The sequence below is a fragment of the Anser anser genome, assembly GCF_964211835.1.
Source record: "Anser anser genome assembly, chromosome: 1".
In the NCBI taxonomy this organism is placed as follows: Eukaryota; Metazoa; Chordata; class Aves; order Anseriformes; family Anatidae; genus Anser; species Anser anser.
In genome coordinates, this window is record NC_139720.1 from 115194674 (window position 1) to 115215963 (window position 21290).

Sequence of the window (21290 nt, forward strand, 5' to 3'; positions counted from 1 at the left end):
TTTTCAGTCAGCCAAAAGTTATTTTCCAGGAAGACTCATTTAAATGCACAAAAACACTCTTTTAATTTGGCCTGCCTTTTTCATACTGTTTCCTGAGAGGTCATCTAGCCTGGGCATCCGAAGCTGGTAATAGTACTGCCATATTTTTGTCCCACATAGTTCCAGGTTTATACAGCTCAAAGAATTTCAGTAAGAGGAAGTCCAAAATGGGTATTCTCACACAGCCCTTATTGCTGCTCATGAAAATAAAATTCCAATTAAAAAAACAAACAAACAAAAAAACTTAAGTTGCTCCAAAGGGGAGTTCCATTAAAACATTGCTGAGTTTCAAAGGTGAGGAAAAAACTAACCCAGCTGCTGGATTCTAACCCAGACTGTCAGTGCTAAGAAATGTGTTTGACAATTAGAGATTGTGTCTTCATGGAGGAGAATTCACAGTGGACTTTCTAGATTCAGTGACCCTAAGTAACTGAAACCTGACTGGGAGAGATGTCTCTTCCCCTTTCTGTTGTCTGAGATGTGATCTTGAAGATATGTGATGGGACATAGCAATGATATGTCGAACATGTGAGTTTTTCTTTGGCTGAGGAATGTTCTTCATGCCATAGAAAACACATCAATAGAAGGAAGGGATCCAATGGCTGAAAAGCTGGGGCTTTCCAACATTTCCCAGAAGGATTTCTGGTCATCAGAGTGGCTCTAACTGTAACTACTAAAATTCATACACCCCAGAATCATGGCTTGAGGAGAAGCCACAGGAACACCAGGGGGACTGACCATCCTGGATGATGTGGAGGAAAATGTTAGATCAGAGGAAGTATCTTCCTTTTCTAGTGGTCAATGGTTCTTGCCACTGACTGCTTCCAGCCCTGCTTCTCCCAGAATTCCCTGGAGCAACTATTCTGGACCATAACCCTTGGTCATTTCTTACGCCAGAAATCCTGCTTGTAGCTGAGGACAATTTCCAGAATTGAGTGCTGCAGAGCATTCTTCTCCACAACTATGGATTTGTTCCTATTGCAACAAAACCAGTGTTATATTAGAGTGACCTGTAGAGCTGTCTGCTCTTGCTCTTATAAGAAGGAGTATGGAAGTGGTACAGAAAGCATAGTTGCCTGCTGGGGTGCTACCAGCAATATGAGCAGATTATTCCCACAGAGAGATTTAAGTGTCCTGCTGGCTCACAATGCAACAAACCAAACATGCACCCACCACAGAGTATCAGAAAGCAAAGACATGTGGCTGGGTTCCAGGAATCTGAGGTGAATTTTGGCTGCTCCTAACATCTTGACCAGATTGAGAATTTAAAATAAATAAATAAATAAATAGATCCCTCTTGGCTCTGAAGCCCGTTTTCATTTTCACTCTGGTGTGTGGAAAGTCAGTTTGAATTTGAATTCCTGCTTATGAATCTGTCCCGTCTCTGGGCTAGAACCAAAACCAGAGGAGGCTCATTTCCAGAGTCAGGGAGAATGCAGCCAAAAGTGCATGGGAATGAGTGGCTTTTCTCAGGGGGTGTTTTTTTCTCCAGAACTTTCTACCACCTGGTCATTCTTTTGACATCTTGGGCGGTAAAGTAGTATGTCTGTACTTCTGTCATCAAGAAGCAACACCTCTGAGCAGGAGCTTAAATGTTGAAGATCAGGTTCACCATCAAAATTCTCTCTGTACCCTGACAGCAGCCTTGCTGAGGCTCTGAAATCCTGAGCCAGTCAGATAAAGAACACCTTCCCTAATGTGAATAGATAAGCCACATCTCAGCAATTGCTCTGTTTACAAAGCCAAGCTATTTGAGCTGAAGTTGAAGCTTTTGAAAGCACTAACTGCTGCGGCAACACGGTTTCCAAGAAGATCACCGCTTGCTTCATTGAGAACAGAGCTGGGCTCTTCTCAGCCAGATCCTTCCGTGTGAAACTCGTCAAGTGGAATAAAATCCCGTTCCAATTATATGCTTTTCATGTGCATAAATTTCCCTTAGGAACAACACTGTCAGCCACAACCTTTCATAATGCAAAGAACATATGGTGGAGGGCTTGTACACACACCACTGCTTTAAACTGTGGCAGGCTAGGTAATGTGCTGCGAATTCCTTGGTACAGCCACTCTTGCAATGTCAACAAAGGGGTGACAAAAGAAAGAACACAGAAAGATATCGATCAAGGGTCCTACCAATGCACACGTGCAGTGAGAGAACATGGGTAATGATTTCTTTGGAGTGGGAAGTTTCATGTGCCTGTTTGCATCTACATGCTTGGAGAACTGCATTTCCTAAAGCACCTTCAGGTCCAAAATTTTAACTAATTTGGAGGAATATGTGTAGTGAAGTCTGTTTTATCAAGAACTCTGTCAATAAGAAGCAGACGAAAGGTTTGATTCACAGTTTAGAGTTAGTTACAAGTAAATACTCTAACGCACACCAGAAAAATAGCCCAAAAAAGGAGACTATTTTAAAACAATTAAACATACAGTAAAGAAAGTGCAAAGTTCTCACACAGAGGGTTTCTCTGTGTTTAACAAGATCTCGTTTTAGATTAAATATTTTTGATTTCATGTATTCAAGTGTTGTGGTTTGGAAAGTATAGATTTCTATTTCCATGCAAGAAAGTCAGTAAAATTTTAGCTGTAGGGGATCTTCTAATAAGGTTATAAGAAAATAAATTTTGTGTTACTGTCTTACTTTTTTAATTAAACTCTTTCATGTGCACAGCAATGTATATTTTTTTACCAGTTTTTAGCAGAGGTAGTTTTAGTCCTGGAGGCGTGTCATACTGAATGACTAGGTATAATTCAAATAATGTTTGAGAAAATGGTATTTGGGCTTAGTTCTGCATTGTGTATTACATTTTGTTAGCATGATGTGAATAGTTTCTGCTGCATAGGTTTTATAGTATCTGCTTTCAAATCAAGACAGATTTTGAAGTAATGAGCCCATAGACAATTTAGGCAGCATTCCAACCAGCTTTTTGTTAACACTTCTATTAAATGAAGGCCTTGGTATTATTGATGTAATTTTTCAAAAGCCTGTAATAAAAATAGAAAAAATAGCTTGTGTAGATTAAGGTGGAAAGCCAGCTGATACATGCAGAAAACATTAAGTTCCAATAGTTTAGTACTGAAACATAAAAGCAGTGTTTGGGCTTCAGAACTGAAATTGCTGCAGAATGAGGAGTGCCATGAATCATGGCAGAATGCTTCTGGCCTTGAGCCGGCAGAATTGAACATTTTACCAAATTGTTTTGATTTAGAAGGTGCGTTAAAAATAAACGCACTATTATAAGAGGTAAATTTTTGTGCTTTTCCTCCCTATCTTTACTTTAATTGTCATGAAATGGCTATAAGGTTTGCCTGTTCTATTATATCAATATTACAGTGGGAGTCTGAGTCCTGAGGGGACCACATATGCCATAATGTTAGGCACCAGTGTGATTTCTCTGGGAGCTGTGCTCCTTGGTGCTTCTGAAGATCTGGGCTAGGGAGACAAGTATTAGCTTTACACAGATATTTAGGTGCATAAAAGTACAAAGAGGTGTTTAGTTGTTCTTAGGTGACATGTTTGCTCAGGACATCTTGAATTTATTTTGTGCAAGGTTCATTTCTAGTCTGGTGTCTGGTTTTATATAACAACACGTTTTTCTGTACAGCAACTTTTGCTCAGGCAGACAGTGATAGGACAAGGTGGAATGGTTTTAAAGTAAATGAGGGGAGATTTATGCTAGATGTTAGGAAGAAATTCTTTGCTGTGGGGATGGTGAGGCACTGGAACAGGTTGCCCCATCCCTGGAGGATGCCCCATCCCTGGAGGTGTTCAAAGCCATTTTGGATGGGGCTTTGGGCAACCTGGTCTAGTGGGTGGCATCCCTGCCCACAGCAGGGAGTTGGAACTAGTTGATCTTTAAGATCCCTTCCAACCCAACACATTGATTCTATGTTTCTTTATTTATATGATGCACATGATTTTTTTTTTTATCTCATGAATTTGGAGTTCACAGCAACTGCAAATTTTTTTTATTTTCTTGATCCTGAGAAAAATAGGTAAGACTTGAAGTGTCACTGTGGTTTTCCTCATGCCTGGTGGGCACATGCTTATGTCCTGAGGGCACTGAACAATTGAGAAGTCCAGAGCACTTTTTCAGTAAAAGAATTGACTTTTGGATTCAAGATAAGTTGGAGTAACAGGTCTGATGCATAGGACTAACTTTTTCTACCAGGGATTCTAGTTTTATTGTCTCTTTTCCTAACTTCACTCTACACAAAGCCAACATAAGAGCTGAAAATGCCCCAAGCAAACCTCTTGTCATCTTGGGACATCCTTCTCAGCTTTATTGATCGAGTAAGTTTGGATAAGTATTTCAACTTATCTAGTCCAAACTTTTGAACACTTACCTCTTACTGTAAGGCCCAGGCTTATGGACTTTAGCACTGAGGTAAAGCTGAAGAAACAACATGTGAGTTTACACATTTTGGAGGGCATGAACTAACAAACTAACTTCTCCAGGGGTTTAGCTTGCCTAAGCAGCGGTGTGGGAACAACCCAGGAGCCTGTGGTCACCCAAGGAGAAATGAAGCTTGTTTAAGATATTTTGCTTGTAACAAAGGGCAAGTAAGGGCTGAGCACAGGCAGCTATTGCCAGGCAGCTAGGTTATGGCAACCTGTGTCCTGTTCTTCCTCTCCCCTTCTGGATGCTTACTGGTAAGGAACAGCACAGTTAAAGCAGAAGGAAAGTGGGGAATGAGAAGTTGGAAGACTACTTCTTATGCCCATTAGCAGTGAGATCAACTCAGTCATCTCCTGAAGCTTCACCATAGCTTCCTCAGAGAGAGGTTTTGTATTTGTCATGTCCTGTTAAGACCCCCAGTCTCTCATGGGCTCTCTGCTAAATGAATGGAAAATTATGTTCAAAGAAAGGTATTGCCATTTTCAAGTCAAATGTGCAAAACTGAGAAATGCATATACAACTTAAATTTCATCCCTTTGTCCCACTGCTCTGTCTTCTGGAATGTGATAGGGATCCATAGGGTATTAGCAAAACAGCACAGTAATTAAAACCTGAACTGTGGTGTGTTTGCACAAAATGTGAAAAGCTTCATTCTGAGCATATCCCAGTATTAACCTCTCCTAATGATCCCTTACACTACAGCTGATTTCACACGTGCTGTGTTGCTGTGGATGCTGATTTGGGAGATGTGTGGGACTAGGGGACTAGCACATTAGAGTATCCATAATCAGTTATGATTTGGGCAGGTTCTCAAACTTTGCCAGAAGAAAGAAAAAGAAAGTTGCAGTTGGGGAGTTTTAATAATGCAAATTCAGTTACAGCTAAACATAATGTAATTGGATGGTGAAAAAGAATTTCTAGTATAGGTGCTTCATCCATGACATTTTAGAGGGCTCTGCAAATAGAAGAGCCTATCTGAAAGCAGAAAAAGATATTCACAAGCATTTATTTTGTAATGAAAACTGATAGGAGCTGTTGCCATCTCCCTCATAGTAAATATAGAGAAAGAGATACCAGTGCAACAGGTTCATGGATTTGGGGAACAATCCAAGTCGTGTGAAATTCTTTAGTCTCTGGCAAAGAAAAAAAAATCACATCTAACTGTTGTCTTTTTAAATGCAAAACAGCTGCTGCCTACTGGCACTGCCTGAATGCCTACATACTTTACCACATGACAGCAGGATTCCAGCCTCCAGTTTCCTATGGTTGCATATCATGACATTATTCATGGCTGTTAATGACATTTAAATGTCTGTTTACCTATTCTGTTGAGGAAAGGAGAGATTTTACTTTTGTTAATGTCTTCTCTATGAATCTGAGATGGGAAGGATTTTGTTTGTAATCCACTCACCTTGTGCTGATCTCCTTTCCCCTGAGCAAAAAGAAGTGAAGGCAACCCAGCAATGGCTGGGCCATGGGATGTCTTTGCGGGTGATGCGGAACTACAGCTGTGCTGGACTAGCTTGTTGAAATATCTAATTCCTGGAAGCAGTATCTCTGGGAATATGGGCACAGAATAGTATCCAAGGACAACCATGTTAGTCTTTCTAGTGCTGTAGTGTCTCCCCTTTCACTGTTGCTGTTTGCATTCAGCTCTGGGGATCCCGTTGAATACTGGCATGGTACCAAAGGTAGCGTACAGGCTTTGTGACTGGAAAACCCTCACATCTCTTCCTCTCTGTGTTAAAGGTGTCCAGCTTTCCCCCAATCCTATCAGAACTACCTGTGTTTTCTATATCTAGGATGTAAGAGCTTTCCCCCAAATCAATCTGCACTATCTGTGTTTTTAGAATCTGATCTTATATGAGCAGAAAGACACTGAAGCCAACCCAGAATAAGTCATCAAAGAGGAAGAGCGTAGTGGCTAAACAGACTGGAAACTTTGGTGGTCAGGGATTTCAACTGCATCCGTGGCTGCTACAGCTCTGTGTGTTACAACCATGGTACAAACGTGTTTCAGATGAGTTTCAAACTCGCTTTTGCCAGCAGGAAAGGGGTAATCAATAATGTTGACTTTTAATTTTTCTTACTCTTTTCTTAATGTTATACAACCACTTGTAACCTTATTTATTTAGGCAATAAGGCCTTTAAGGGACTTTGATCAGCTTGGCTAAAGTTTCTTCAAAGATTAACTGACGTTCTGTAAAAGTACATCAGTTTCCTCTTAAGCAGGTATTTGCTTACCACGTAACTGGGTGTCGAGTGCTATGTAGTTATAAGGTTTGCCGGGCTCAGCTGTAGATTTCCTTAAGACATACTGCTGACATCACTGAGTCTCCTCTCAGACTTTTTTTTTTCCTCTCTCTCTTTCCCCCTCCCTCCCTCTCCTCCCTCTCTCTCTCCAGTCTCTTTATTCAGGTAATTCCAACTCAGACTTATTCCAACTTGTTTTTGACTGACAGTGAGGGAAGGGAGACTCTCTGAGGGTGTTTTTTTTTTTTTTTTTTTTTAACCGTGTACATGTGCTTTATTGAAAAGACAGCCAACCTTTTATAAAAAAGATTGTTTGACTTGTCATGACGATAACATCTAGTAAGGAATCTGAACATTGCTCTTTTACAGGTAAGAGGTATTTGTCAAAAATACATACATGCTTTACATGTTTTTTGGAAACTGAGGAACTGAAAGCTAATGAGTAGGTTATTTTCCTATTTCTTTCTTATTTTAGTAATTTAAGGATTTAGAAACTGGCTGTAAAAGAAAAATCTGTTTATAAGCTTATTCCTTCTTGTGAACTTTGAGATACAGCAGTTTAGCGATGATATGGCAAAAGCTGTCATGGTTTGGTCTTTCCACTGGTGCAAACTACTGAATGTGAGGTTTGTAATGTGTGTGGCTGATATTTTTGTGTGCTGGGGAGGGGGACAGATCCTGGATCTATCTTTGTAAATGTTTGCTTGTCAGAGACTTTTTCTTAAAGAAACATATAGCACTTTGGGGGCTCTTAAAGACATGTCTTTCAGTCACTGTTCATTTTTCAATGCAGAAATCAGTTTTACTTGACATACTGGGAAAATTTTCTTAGAACTTTATCCAGTCCCTGTTACCTATCTGTATAAGAAAAGATTATGTAAGTTTTCTGTGGTAGGTATAAGGAATGTAAACGTCTGAGTTGGAGAACATTATGCATTTTCTTCCAACTTTTGCATGTGTATTCACATTACTTGTTTACAACAGGTTTGGCTTATCCTCAGTAATCAGAGTCCGAGCTGTGGTGCAAATTCCCTTCTCCTTCAGTGTAGCTTGTTTTTGCCTCCCTTTTTATTTTCTCATAGAGATCATGCTTTAAAGAAATTTACAGATAAGTTCCTTTTTTTTTTTTTTTCCTCCATGACTTGCTGACTGCAAAAAGCAACAAAGCTATCTTTCCTTTGTAAACCAGGAGTGTCTACATTACTTTTCAGCTAGCCTTGTTTCCTCACTTGCCTTTAGCTGTATTGCAGATAGAAGCATTGCTAGGGTCTTTCTGATCACAGTGCCTGAGTACCTAACTGCCAAACCTTTTGTCTGTATTCTCCTGTGTTATTGTTAGCTGTGATTTCTTCTTTCAAAACTGAGAGGGAAAGGGGGCAACTTGCTATTACAGAAATGTCTTTTTTATTTGCTTTGTTGTAAAATGTCACTATGCTCTCTGCACTCTCTAATAATCAGTTTATAGAAGGGGGGAAACAAGCCTGAAAAGTAACTTAGTGCAGCTGGTTGTACAGTACAAACTGGCATTGCTTTTGTAGAGTGGAGTGTAGACGAGACCAAAAACTTCCCCAAGAATTTCACCCTGGTAAATGAGGCATGGCCTAGAGACAAAAACAGCAGCAGATGACTTGGGCTTCAGTCTTCCAGTGTACATACAATACTTCAGTTCTGTTACTTTTTATAGAGTTTCAAATGAAAACAAATAGTTCTTTTTTATCCTGGCTCCTCATGCAATGAAACAAACAAGTCATCAACCCACAGCCCTGATTGGAGCTGAAATTTCTGTTTGTCCAGATTTCATTAAAGCAGTCTGGAATATTATTCTCTCCTCCTCTCCTGTTTCTTTCTCCTAAGACGCACAGTTCACACGGACAGGCTGTGTTCTTTGGGAACAGGTAGAGACCAAAGCTGTGAAGTACCAGATGGTACTCTTGTGAGGGGCCAAGAAAAACAGAAGCTTAACTGTTTTGCATGCTCAACCTCAGAAAGTTTTGAAATAAATTTTGATTCTCTTTGCTTCCAGGAAAACCAAAACTGATTATAGGGTGACTTTTTTTTTTTTTTTTTTTTTTTTTTCCAATTTATGAAGCTAAAAACTCTTTACTTCGTTGGATCTCCTGTGTATATAAACATTAGAAAAAAAAAAAAAAAAAAAAAAAAACGTTGGCTGGAACATCAAACAGTTAAAATCAAACATTTCAGTCCAAACAGATTCATTAAATGTTGAATGTAAAATGTTTGAAAGCTACCTTCCTGCTAAGCTGTCCCTAACTCCTTGGAAATGACTTACCTGAATGAGTTACTACAGGCTTGAGGCTCTCTTTAGCACTCAATGTATTTGTTTCATTAACATGGTAAATAGCTTGGCATTAAGCATGTACATGCTCTTGGAATAAACAGGGCACAGTTCAAACAGGCAGCTCTCTTGTATTGGCTGTAAATTAATTGAACTGCCTGCTCATTCTAAGTTTATTTATCCTGAATGGTGTGAAATGCACATGGATAGCAGCCAAAATCAGTGGATACATTACTAATTGGACTGGAGGAAGGAAGAAAAATGGCAAGTAGTAACCACAACATATTTCTCACCTCCTAAGAGTATGAAATCGTCTTTGTATGACTAGCAATCTCTGAGGTTCATGGGAAGTTAGGGGTCATGATTAGGCAGAAAGGGAACAAGAATCAACATGAGTGCTCTAAGTATTATCACGCTTTTGGGAAAATATATCTGCAGTCATTTTTACCTGAGTGGAGAAAAGTTTTTGGCAAATCCCATCTTCTAACAGAGCCCTTTGCAGTCCTTGGGCTGTCTATGGTGAAAGGCTGAAACCAGACTGCTGGGACACAGGTTGGACCCATCATGTATCTCAGGGAAATATCATGGTGTTATGCAGAATTTGTCTGTCTGCTGGACACCCTTGGTGATACTGAAAAGCCTTGCAAGTTTTTAGTCACCAAGGCTTGAGAAGTCCCTTGGCCTCCACACTCAGGAGATCTGTCCCACTTTGCAGGTGTCAGTGGCCGGTGACACCATCCTTCCATTTTACAGTGATTCATTTTGATCTATACATTTTGATATTCACAAATCCCCTGCCCTCCCTGTGTTGTGTCTGCCAAGGTATAGGAGAGGGCTGCCTTTCTGTTGCTTCCCAGGAGAGCTTTTTGCTTAAGAGATGTCTTTATTCCACTAGGTTCAAACTAGCCCCTGAAATTTGACCTTGAGGGCATACTGCATTTTAGCTAGCTCTTAAGGTGGAGAAGTCTAAAGCTTGGGAACTGAAGCTTAGTAGCTTTTAAAACCTCATTTGACTCCTTTCTGGTTTGTTTTTCTCATGGAGATTGTCAGCTAGATTTGTCCATGCTTAGAGATACTAGGTATGCCACCTTTCTTTTGTAAATCAAAAGTGATAAAGTAAAATAAGTTTTAACTGGAACAACAGTATGGCCTGATTAGATTAATTTAATCTCCATTTCTTTAACTGAGGTGATTCACTCTTAGTTAGACCATAGCTTACAGGATACCTCTCTAGTTCTACACTTTGAACTTTTCCTTATCTAAAATTAGCACTTTTGAATTGAGGCTATATGATAAATACATTTGTCTGTTGAATAAATTACTGTAATCAGTAATGAAGCAATATAGGAAATGGTACGCATATTTAGATGACTTAACAGGCACATTATTAGCATAAAATGATGAAGAGCAGAAAATTTAGTATGATGAAAATGTCCCCTTTTCCTTACTTGGATTGCACAGTCTGACAATAAACAAACAAACAAACAAATAAATATTTGTTTGAAAAATTTTGATCATTAAGTAAATTTTCCAAGGAAAATTTCAACCAAAAAATGTTTCTGTATATTTCTGATCATCTGTAACATTCTCCCTAAATGCCCCTTTGTCTTGTGCCGAGTGATTATCCTACTCAAAGCTTCCTGCCCTTGTTCCTGCCCTTACTCTTGCTAACTTTCATGCCAGCTGTCCTCTTCTGAACCCCCCTCCTGCCTCTCACCCAAGCAAACAGGCTTCAGTTTCCTGCTGCCTTATCCAGCAATAACGTTTCCTGAAAGTTTCCTTCCTCAAACACTTAAACACCAAACCAATCAACAGTCCCCTCTCTCCACAATAAACAGCCAAACTACAGCTAGTGCAGCAATGGGTAAAAGGTGTGCTTTCTGCAACTTTCACAGCATTTGAGCAAGGCTGGGCTTATTTCAAACACTGAAGGTAATCAGCACATTTGAGGAGGTGTTTGGGTGACACAGACCACTTGCAAATATGATTCATTTTATTAGGCAAATGACAAAACATTCTTGAACATGCAAAAGCCTAAGATGAAAAAAAAAATAGAGTCTTTTAAGGCTGCATTTTATTTTATTACTGCATTGGGCCTCATTAACAGGCACACTCAGTGGCCTCTGTGGTACATGGTGGTTGGTCTCTTGCCTGTTCCTGGTTTTCTGTTTTTAAATTATAACCCCTCTTTATCTAAGACTAGGTAGAAAGGCATCTGTCATAAGAGACTCCATTTATGAGTTATAAATTAACATAGTGAACATCAGCTCATGGGTGCTGGCCTTCAATATGTGGACTACATGTTGTGAAATATGCTAAGTAAAAGGTGCGAAAATCTTTTGTCAAGGCATAAAAAAGAGTCAAAGACTGAAATAACCTGCAGTGTAAAATGCTTCCAGAAGACTAGAGGTGAATGAACACGACTAAGGCAGGTGTGGGAAAACTAACAGTGCAATTTATATCTAAGTATAATGGGCAAACAAAAGGTTTCAGGTCTGGTTCTTGTTTGCACTGTGCCTTTTAATACTGCTATGAGAACTGTAGAGGTTCTTCAGCTGGTGGCATCTCACCATGAGCTCCAAGTTAAGATTTGTTTGGTTTCATTTGTGAGACAGATTTCAACAAGCAAAATTCAGAGGATTATGTTGTATTTCAGTTAGATTTTTACAGGTTTAAGGGTCTGTCATACTGCCAGGAATCTTATTAATGTACCTCCTACCTTTGGTCTTCTTGAGTTAATTCTGTCAACAAGTTTAAGACCACAAACCTCACCCCCTTTCCTCAGTACAGGCCACAACATTATGGGTGGTTCACCCCAGGTTTTAACAAGTACCTGGTCCAGTTCAATCCTGGTCTGTTCTATTGTAGCAGCTACATATAATATATGTGTATATGTATATATATGTAGCTGCTATATATTTATGCTATATATATATTTGGAAGAAGAATATCTAAAATTTAGTGTTGATTTCTTTTTCTGTCAGAATGAAATGATCATAGCTGGGCTTTGACCATGACTCAGAATAGTATTTATTGGTAGTAAATCTCCCTCCCCTAGGTAAGGTCTCAGGTGATAAGGAACATATAATATTTTAAGACTATTTTATAATGTTTATGTGCCAAGGTCCAAGAAAACAGTCCAGCAGAATGATCCCAGTGGCGTATCCTCCTACTGCATCTAGGTGCAGGGTTCTGCCTTTGCAGATGCATTTCTGGTTTGCAAATAGTTAAAACATAGGAGTGTGTGAGTGTGTGTGTGTGGGGGGGGTCTTTAAATGCTACATTACTTGTTTAGATCTTGTAAATAATGATTAGACAATCAAGGAAAAGCTTTTGCTTCTGATTAATCTAAATGATCTTAAGAAACTTTTGAACCACCCATGCTGCTGAATAAAGACTGAAAGTGTCACAGAAGTCAATGACCTTTGTGTTCTCACTAGAAACTGATTTAAGCATGTTACTAATAATACTATGTGAACTTAAACATTAACACTGGAATCCACAAAATTCTTTGGATGAGGATCAGCTTCCCATTCCCCAGCTTCAGAAGAAAACAATGGTCAAAGTTTCAGAATTTGCTGTGTTCCCAAAACTACAGATGCTATTAACAGAAATAAATTAGCCCTATTCTTCAGCTTTGCTCACCTGAAGACATGACATGTCACTGAATGGCTCTGGCTTAGTCTTCTTTTCTTCTTCAGCTGATTACTAGTTCTATCTTGCTGAACGGGTGTTTAGGCATGGTGAAAAGCAGGGGCAGATTTGATCAGCACTGTGAAAAGAGGAACCTTTGAAAGAAGCAGTGGTGAAAAAGATGCAGGACATTAGTGGGTGTGAAAAAGCAGAGCTGAAATAGATGTGGGATATAGATTGTTTGCAGGGAGACCCAGAAATCATTTTTGGAGGTGCGTATGTAAAAACATTACACATGAGGAAGCCCTTTGAAGCACAAGCAGGATGATTCTTTACTTTGGTAAGGGTTGTGGTGACAGTGTATATGTTGATGACATGGACAAGCAACTTGACATATGGTGCAGAATGTCATTGGCAAGAACCTGTAAAACAGAGCTGACATATCCCTGTGCCTTGTTTCAGTGTCCTGGATAGTTTGCTTTTTACAGAAGAACCTTGTTCATCTATTTCAGTACATAACATACATTCTTTTATGATAACTAAACTATATGTATGATGGAAAAGTACACCAAGTTATTTAATCTTACACTGGATTCCACACCACACATCTGTCATAGGATTTAACCCTCAAGTTTTCATCAGTATGGGTCAGATTAACATATATTTCTTTAGGATATTCCTTGTTGAGGTATACACATATGTGATACAATTTACATACGTAAGCCTGGTGCTACCAGGAAGTGTGGGTGTACCTTCACGTATGCTGGAACAGTTGATTTCCATACAAGCAATAAAATTGCCACCTCTCAGAAGCACTGGACTTGCTATGCAGGTGCAAGGACAAGGTAAATCTCAGCTGTCTAAAAGTTAGAGATCTGGTCTCAGATCTTCAGGCACTGCAGGGAGATGGGCATGTCCAGGAATAGAGAAAGAAGGGATAGACTCGCTGGGTGGAGGTGTCAAGCTTTCTCCATTGATTCTAGTAATTTAGAGGACTAACTAGACAGAAATCTTTTAGATTTCTAAAGTGAACAGAGAGGAATTCAGCCTAGGGAGTCCAATAACTGATCTTACAGTGTATGTACCTTTTCCAGTGGTTCAGTTTTGTACATGTTTGGCAGCCAAATCAGAACTAGTGTCTCACATTGAGGTTTCTAGTTATCTCAAATTCCCAGGCAAATTTTAAGAAAAACAAATATCCAAATTTCTTTCAGACAAAACTTACTGGTAGATAAAGAAGAAACATCCAAGGCCTCACAAGCGTGGTAGTCAGAGCCTTCCTGAAGAAGGGGTGCCTCCAAGAAAACAAATCGCTTGTTATCAATACTGATGCAGAACATATCTTATAATCTGATCATGTTATTTATCATCATGCTGTAGGTCGACAATATGCTTTGCAGTGAGCTGAACAAAGAACAGGAAAACTTTAGATCTGCTTAAAATGATTTCGAATCTAACAGCAAGTGAGGCATGACGCAACACAGATATATTACTTGCTAGGTGAACATGATGACTAGCAGATGTTTGTTAAAGTTGAAATGTGTCTCAAAGCAGGTGTATTTTCTGGACTTGTTTGGAAGGTGGTGGTGGTGGAATTTCATATATGTCAAATGGGAAGCTGGTCTGGCATGTAATAAGAAGTGCCTAAAACATGAAGGGAACAAAAAATCCCAAGGAACAAGCATTCATAAGACACAGCAGTGAGCTATCAAGAAAGAACAGAAGAAAACAAAGTTATGAATAGTAGGGCAGTAGTTGTGGAAATGTTAGGGCATGAGCTTTATGGGTATGAAGTAAAGAGATGTTTCCATGAATGAAGTGGAAAATTACAGTAGAAATATTAGAAAGGAAATACAATTTTTACTCTAGAAGTTTGAGTGACTTGTTCCTGAGACAGATGAGAAAGACTATGAACAAGAGGCTCATTGGGAAATGGCTAATCAAAGAACTGAAATTCTGGTTGACTGATATGAAGAAAAGGTGGATTTTGGAGATGCTATGGCATCAAGCTGCCTGCGGACAAGGTGTCTGAACTGTACTGTGAGTGGAGTAGAAGAAGCACTCTCAGGCAGAACATGGGCTTTGGGAAAGAACGGGTGTGACAGGGTTTCACCGGGGCAGTCAAAGGAGTTTTCAGTATTGCGATTAAGCTGTCAGCTGCCTAGTGGAATAACAGTCTCTGAGACTTTCTAGCAATGCCATATCCTAACTTCATTTGAAACATGCTGCTGCAATTTGATATATTCATAATCTTAAGTAGCTACTTTTTGCAATCACTTATCTTCAACAATTATCTACTAAATATGAATTCTAGTCAATAGTACTAAAATGACACATAAGTGTCTGCTGGGTCTGGTTACACAGTGTTTTACAAAGAAAATTGTGTCTTTTTAAAATTAAATATTACAGGAAAAGTACAGGAGGTTAGAGATCAAAAAGTTTGATTTTTCCACTGAATGAATGATCTCTTATGGGAAATGCAGTTGATTTCCTCATACCCCGGTTGTTCTTTATGCCTGGACTCTTCAGCCAGACTATATTTCCATTGATGTATCAAGCCTTGTAACAGGGTGACAGAAAGAAACTGGGGAATGGTAGTATTTTTGTTCCCATAAATCAGGCTGCTTGGAAAACATCAAAGCAATTTCTGAAATTCATAGCATCTGGAAAACCTACAAAAACACAAGGTAGAAGTTGCTGAATATTGTAGACTTTTAAAAATAAGTTTGCGGTATTCTGAACGTCTTAGGAAACTGTTCCCAACAGAACATGAACAATGTCCTATTCAGTCTAATTACTTCAGTGATCAAAGTTAGACTTTCCCAGGTTTCCAACTGTAAAAGATTGTTGAGCTTTTGAGATGACAAGGGATCGTAAAGGAACAGTCATAAAGATAAGGTATGTGTAAATAAACAAGCAAAATAACCTCCTTTCAGAATAAGGAAATATAGTGACTTTGAAAACCAGCATGAGCTTTTTCTCTTGTTTGTGCACATTATCACTGTTTGTTTTTTTTTTTTCAGCATGTTGTAATGTAGCACCACAGAGGTTTCATGGAGATTCCCAAGAAGCTATCAGACAAAGGAAAATGACTTGTGAATTACACAGTTAAATCCTCAGAGCTCAGCAGTACAGGCTGGTATTGCTTCTGCTGTCTTCGGCTAGGATGGACTGTAGTTCACTGCACAAGTTTCACTTGTCACTGAAGCAGCCAGGAAACCCAGCTGGCCTTTCCAGTTACAGAAGAGTGGGATTTTTCAGCCAAAAGTCTTATGAGCTGAAAATGCAGATTTAGGTCAGATGTAAGATTTAGTGCATTCATGTTAACAAGATAAAGCAGCCTAAGCTGAAAGAAGTCTGAAAACAATTTTGAAAAGTATAAAATTTTATTTTGACTTTGTAGAAGATAGATATTATGATCTTTCGTTTCAAGCAAAGTCTTGTTCCTCACCTGATTTAAATTGGACATACACACATATCTATACAAACATAAAATCAGAGTAACAGGTTTTGTTTTGGTTTGAACAAATAGTGTCTTCAGTCCAGAATAGCATTGTTATTATTATTATTATTATCATTATTATTGTTATTTATTTGGCCAGAAAAACTTTTCTTTTTGTTCAATCTCAGTGCATTTTTTGTTTGTTTTGATTTTTTTTGGTTTGGCGGGAAAATTGCAAAACATTGATGTGCACCAGTACTTTCATGCTATTTCCTCTCTTTCAGAAGCCACAGTCTCTGCTGCAGACTGAGGGGTCTGTGTCATGGAAATTGGCAGGGACTGAGTAATTTGGGAAAGCAATGAGGAAAACAAATATTTTTTTCCCTCTGATTACTTTTGAGTTTATCTGCATGGCATACAATCTAGGACTAAGTAACCTCCTAGTCTACTGGCTTAGGAAATATCTTTTTCTTTAAAAAAAAATATAGTTGTTATTTATTTATTTATTTTCAGTATAACAGTGACAATAATGTTCTGTACAATGATAACATTTTCTTGGCAGAAATGCTAAATACTTAACCTAGTTTAATTTCAGTTCAGTTCCCTCACGACTAAGGGATACAAACAGTCCATATATTTAAATCCACAGGCTAATTTCAGCTTAATTTGGTAGACGAGCAGAGGCTTCAGAAATGATGTTCCAACAGGCTTTATGAAACTAGGTGGGTCTGTAAGCCAGAGAGACTTTATTAATGCCTTTAGTGAGAAGAAATCAAGGGGGACCAACAGTAATTGGACATCAGAGAATATACATGGAGGACAGTGCCATACAAAAGTCTTTGCATAGTGCTTGCATGTTATTACGGCCCTGGGGCTCACCCTGCAGATGCAACAGAGGGAGGGAACAGGGCTTTGCTGGCCCCTTCCCCATGGCCTGGTAGCTCTCACCACCCCATGAGCTACAACTGTGGCCCTTGTAGGATGGAAAACAGAGTCAGGAGTAGAAAGGTGAGGGTCCTACAGTCTTCTCTCTACCAGGATATTACTGGTGAGAAGAGGAGCCCTTTGGTCTCAGCATACCACCTTTCACCAAGATACTCAAGGCCTGAAATACCCTACTAAATGGAGTGTAGAATGATACAGCTGAACACTGTCATTTCCATATAAAACTCCCTAACGTTTCTCACTATAAAACTTTGATTTTTTTTCATCACTCTCATAAAATATCAATGCATTGAAGAGCGCTACTGGAACACTTCATATAAACAGAACAGAGACACCAGCCAGCCAGCAGTTTATACTACTTTTACCTTATCACTGTTAATACTTAAATCTCCTTAGCACAGAGGTCCAAGGAAGCAGTGGGGATCAGACCCCATGTACCTCCATCCAAGTGTGGAAACAGTATTTCCAAGGATGCTGGGAATCTCATGTCTTTGCTCTGAAATAACAGGTATAACTAAATTCCTCTAGAGGCCTTTCCTCCATCTCCTTTACCCGCCCTCCCCCTCCTCCCCCCAAAATGTGCAGAAGTGGAAAAAAGGGTATTTTTCCATTCAGTGCATGGAGAGTATGAAAGCTTGGCACACAAGTGAGCTATGTACTGGAATTTGGGTGGGTCTAGGAAAAAGCACAGACTTCAATGGAAAACATATATGGGTGTGTGTATGTATGTGTGTGTGTGTGTGTATGAGAAAAAGCCTTTAAACCTTAAATTAACCACATCCGTGGACTGGTCAGGGAAAAAAAATAAAAAGTGAGAAAAAAATGCCATGAAATGAAGCTCTTAGACATTACTGAAAATAAGCAGCCTTCCACCAATGTGAAAGTGTCATTATTGTTTTTAATTTGGCCTAGACCACTTCAAAGCAGCAGGTGAAAGCCCCTTGTTTATACACCCATGCAGTGTTTTGAGGATGTTTGGGACCCCTGTGACCATTTCTATCAGCCCTGGGCTCTGAGACCACAGTCAGCAAGGCAGGTGAGGAGGCAGCGCTTGGCCAGGGGCAGCTGCAAAGTCAGGATGGGAATGTGGCCAGGAATGGGGATGGGGTGTGTGAGCCCCTGGGCAACACCAGTGGTCTTCCAGGGACAGTGGTATGTCCTCTTGGGCATTGCATTGGCAAAGCTCAAGGGAAACTTGATTGAGCAAAGACTTTACTCCAAGACCATATCCACAGGTTGTGGTTACTGGTCATTGTGGATGTCACATTGTGACGTGACATTCTTCTGTGTCACAATCTAGAAACTTTATTAAAGGAAAGAGTAACACTAAGAGAAACATATGCTAATGAAGAGGCATTCAATACTGACTCTAAATACATCAAAATCTCCCACATTAATACTTCACTTTTGCAACTGCTTGTGATTTACAGAATAACCACCACATTTATGAAAATATACATACCATAAAGTATTATTTTAAACAGTAGATATGACCCTGTGATTTCTATGTAAGTGCACATATATATTTTCCTGTGAAATAGTATATGTCCTGATTTTATTGGACAGAACTGATTTTTCTTTTCAACATTTAAAAGTTGTAATGTTTTGGTTTTTTGTTAATTATCTATCAAAAAAATCATTTGAAATCAAGTAAAACTTGTTCTCCTTATATCAGGTATAAACAATCAGGGGAAATGGGTACTTGGTGCAATATAAAATCTTTGTAGTGCAGAAAGAATGGAGTAGAAATGAACAATTTTGAAGCTGTTGTGTACCTCAAAGAGAAAGCAGGACAGACTTTGTAATTCACAACAAAGTAATTCATTATCAAAAAATAATCAAGTAGTCTGTATGTGTGTCTGCTGTGCCAGCATCATCATTTGTGCTTTGCCTACGAGAGAAAGACATCCAACTTAAAAATCATTAGGTTAGGTTGAGAGAGGTAGATACTTTGTTTCACAGGCTGTATTTTGCTAGCGTGAAAGAAGCGTCACTTTTTTGAAAACTTTTTCTACTGTATGAACTTGTTCACACAGGTAGGGCAATTCTTCTTAACCAAATAGCTTCTTAAGAAAATCAGCTTGTAACAAGTTTAAAGATGAAACCATGACAAACCCATCCCTCTTTCTTGGAAATGTGCTTTTAGACTATTACAAAAATCACAAGGCCAAATTCATTGGTATGTCCTGGTCCTGCAGAGACCAGACATAAATCTGGCTTAATTAACAGGTTACTCTGTATTTATTACTGCTCTGCATAGATGAAGCAGGACAAAGCAGCTACACAGTACAGGAAGAGAAACACAGAAATGGTCACAGAGGAAAAGCTTTGCTATAACAGGGTCCATCCTCCTGCTGGGTCAAGGTGGGCTATTTCTCCAATTAGATTTGATTCTGTCCACATAAGGCACAAGATTAGAGAAATTTATCCAAAATGCTGACCTGTGGGTGCTATGTTTTTTTCCCTTGCTGGTTTCCTTGCCTTTTGCAGGCAGCCCTACCAAGGTTTTCAATAGCATGTGTATTTTTATATATTTAAAAGAAGCAGATTTTTTTTTTTTATTTTTAGTGGAAAATTATTTGCATAGACTGATATTTAAATTTTGAAATTTAATGATTGTATAGAGATGGAAAATTACAAGCATTTATTTCACGAGTGTCTGCAATTGTGTACATACAGTGAGATGTTTATGAGGTACTAAGGTTGTTCCTCCAACAACGTAATCTCTCATTGTATGGGCTAAAGGAGTGCTGTGGTTTACAAGAAATGCAGCTTTCATATGTAGAGGTCACATGAAAAAAATCTGCCATAGCAGATAGCCTGACACACTGCAGGGAGCCTCACCTCCCTGCCACACCTACACTGAGCTATGAGAGCCGTGGTGTGCAATGACTAATTGAAAAACAAAGCCCAACTTGACTGGGATACTGTGCAATGAACTGGCATTACAGATGGTAATTAAAAAGAGAGCTGCTGAGCTGCTGGATGAATTCATACTGTACAGTTGACATAGAGGTAGGAGCTGATGTCCCTGCTCATCAGAGTGAGACAAGGCTGGTGCTGGGACTTGGTGCCCCAAGTTGCATTTGAGGCTCCAATATCTGTAGTCCAAGAAAGGGACCAGAGGCACAAACCACTCTAAATGATTTGAAATATCCCCCTGCTGCCTGATAAATACCTTTAATGTACCAGCCGTGGTAGATGAGAAACCGATAGAAGTGGCTCTGGTGAAAGGCAGACTGAAGACATTTTAGCTAGCTTTTGTGAACAATCAGAAGAATGTTGACTTTCCCCCCTGCTTCTTGCATAACCATGACTAGGCACATTGCTACTTGCTTTCAGCCACCTGCTGACAATTAAATTAAAAATCTACAGTAATTGTGTGCTTTTGGTTTTGGTTGCTTGTTTGTTTGTGAGACCAGATTTTTATTAGATTAAGAAATGAATTGGGAGAAAAACAAACAAACAAACACACACACACAAAAAAAAATAAATAAACTAGAAAAGCTTTCTGTCCCACAAACCCTTTCTCAGGTCTGAAACAAAACCAGCAAATTTCAAAACACCTGCAGGTTGGCAGGTCAGTTGCTGTGAGTTTAACTTTACAAATATTACTATTAATCCATGGCTGAGTAGGCATTTGTCAACTTGTGAAGCAGTGGGTGAGTACTGGTGAGGTTAAAATCAAGGTGTTGCCCTTTACCTGCTGTGGTGCTGTGAAAGAGGAGAAAACTAGGACATAACCAGCAAATAGTGGGCAGGGAATAACAGTCCTGGCAAACTTAGGTGGTAGCCCAGTCCTGTACTTTTGTGCTCTGCATTGACCTGAAAGGGGACTCCCTTCCCTGTAAGCTTGGTCAGACTTTACAATGTGAATAGTAGATGGGTTCAGGCTCATAATTTTCTATACAGTTATAAAAGTCACCACCATGTGACTAAAATACTACAAGGAAACAGAGCCACTCTTGGTTGTGTACAGAAACATGAAACAGTCTTGGCACATGAGCTTATGCAGAGAGATTACACCTAGGTGACTGATACCAAGTAGTACATAGATACGCATAAAGAAAGGTAAAATATGCCTCAGGGCAAGCAGCTAAACTACCTGAAATCTGAGAGAGGAGCAGAGCAGTCTCTCTGGGTGCCTTTTCTGTGCTGATTTCCCTGGCCACCAAGCGCATGGGAGCATGCTGTAGCCAGGTGGCCTGTCAGGAGGAGAAAGGCAGCAGGAGCTGTCAGAGAGCACATTCTCATAGGAGCCAAAGCAGTTGGCTTTGGACAAGCC

General features: G+C 39.4%; 2 protein-coding genes across 11 annotated transcripts in view; one reads left to right on the plus strand and one right to left on the minus strand.

Annotated features, from left to right (window-relative positions):
* Window positions 1-21290, minus strand: part of LOC310897100 (uncharacterized protein) — a gene marked incomplete at its 3' end in the record, with an annotated part of 33811 nt that overhangs the window by 10539 nt on the left and 1982 nt on the right. The gene's annotated exons all lie outside the window — the stretch shown is intronic.
* KCNJ15 (potassium inwardly rectifying channel subfamily J member 15) overlaps window positions 1-21290 on the plus strand; it is a 37313-nt gene that overhangs the window by 6448 nt on the left and 9575 nt on the right. The window contains exons 1-2 of one of the 10 annotated variants that reach the window (XM_083801234.1): window positions 6762-7058; window positions 7165-7315. The exons of 5 other annotated variants lie outside the window; for them this stretch is intronic. In XM_083801234.1, coding sequence (XP_083657360.1) covers window positions 7260-7315 — 56 coding nt within the window. In that variant the 5' untranslated portion in view covers window positions 6762-7058; window positions 7165-7259. Of the gene's footprint in view, window positions 1-6468; window positions 6493-6761; window positions 7059-7099; window positions 7132-7164; window positions 7316-17489; window positions 17514-21290 lie in introns of those variants that run through there. 4 more of the 10 variants (XM_083801231.1, XM_083801237.1, XM_083801230.1 and 1 more) reach the window with 4 other exon arrangements.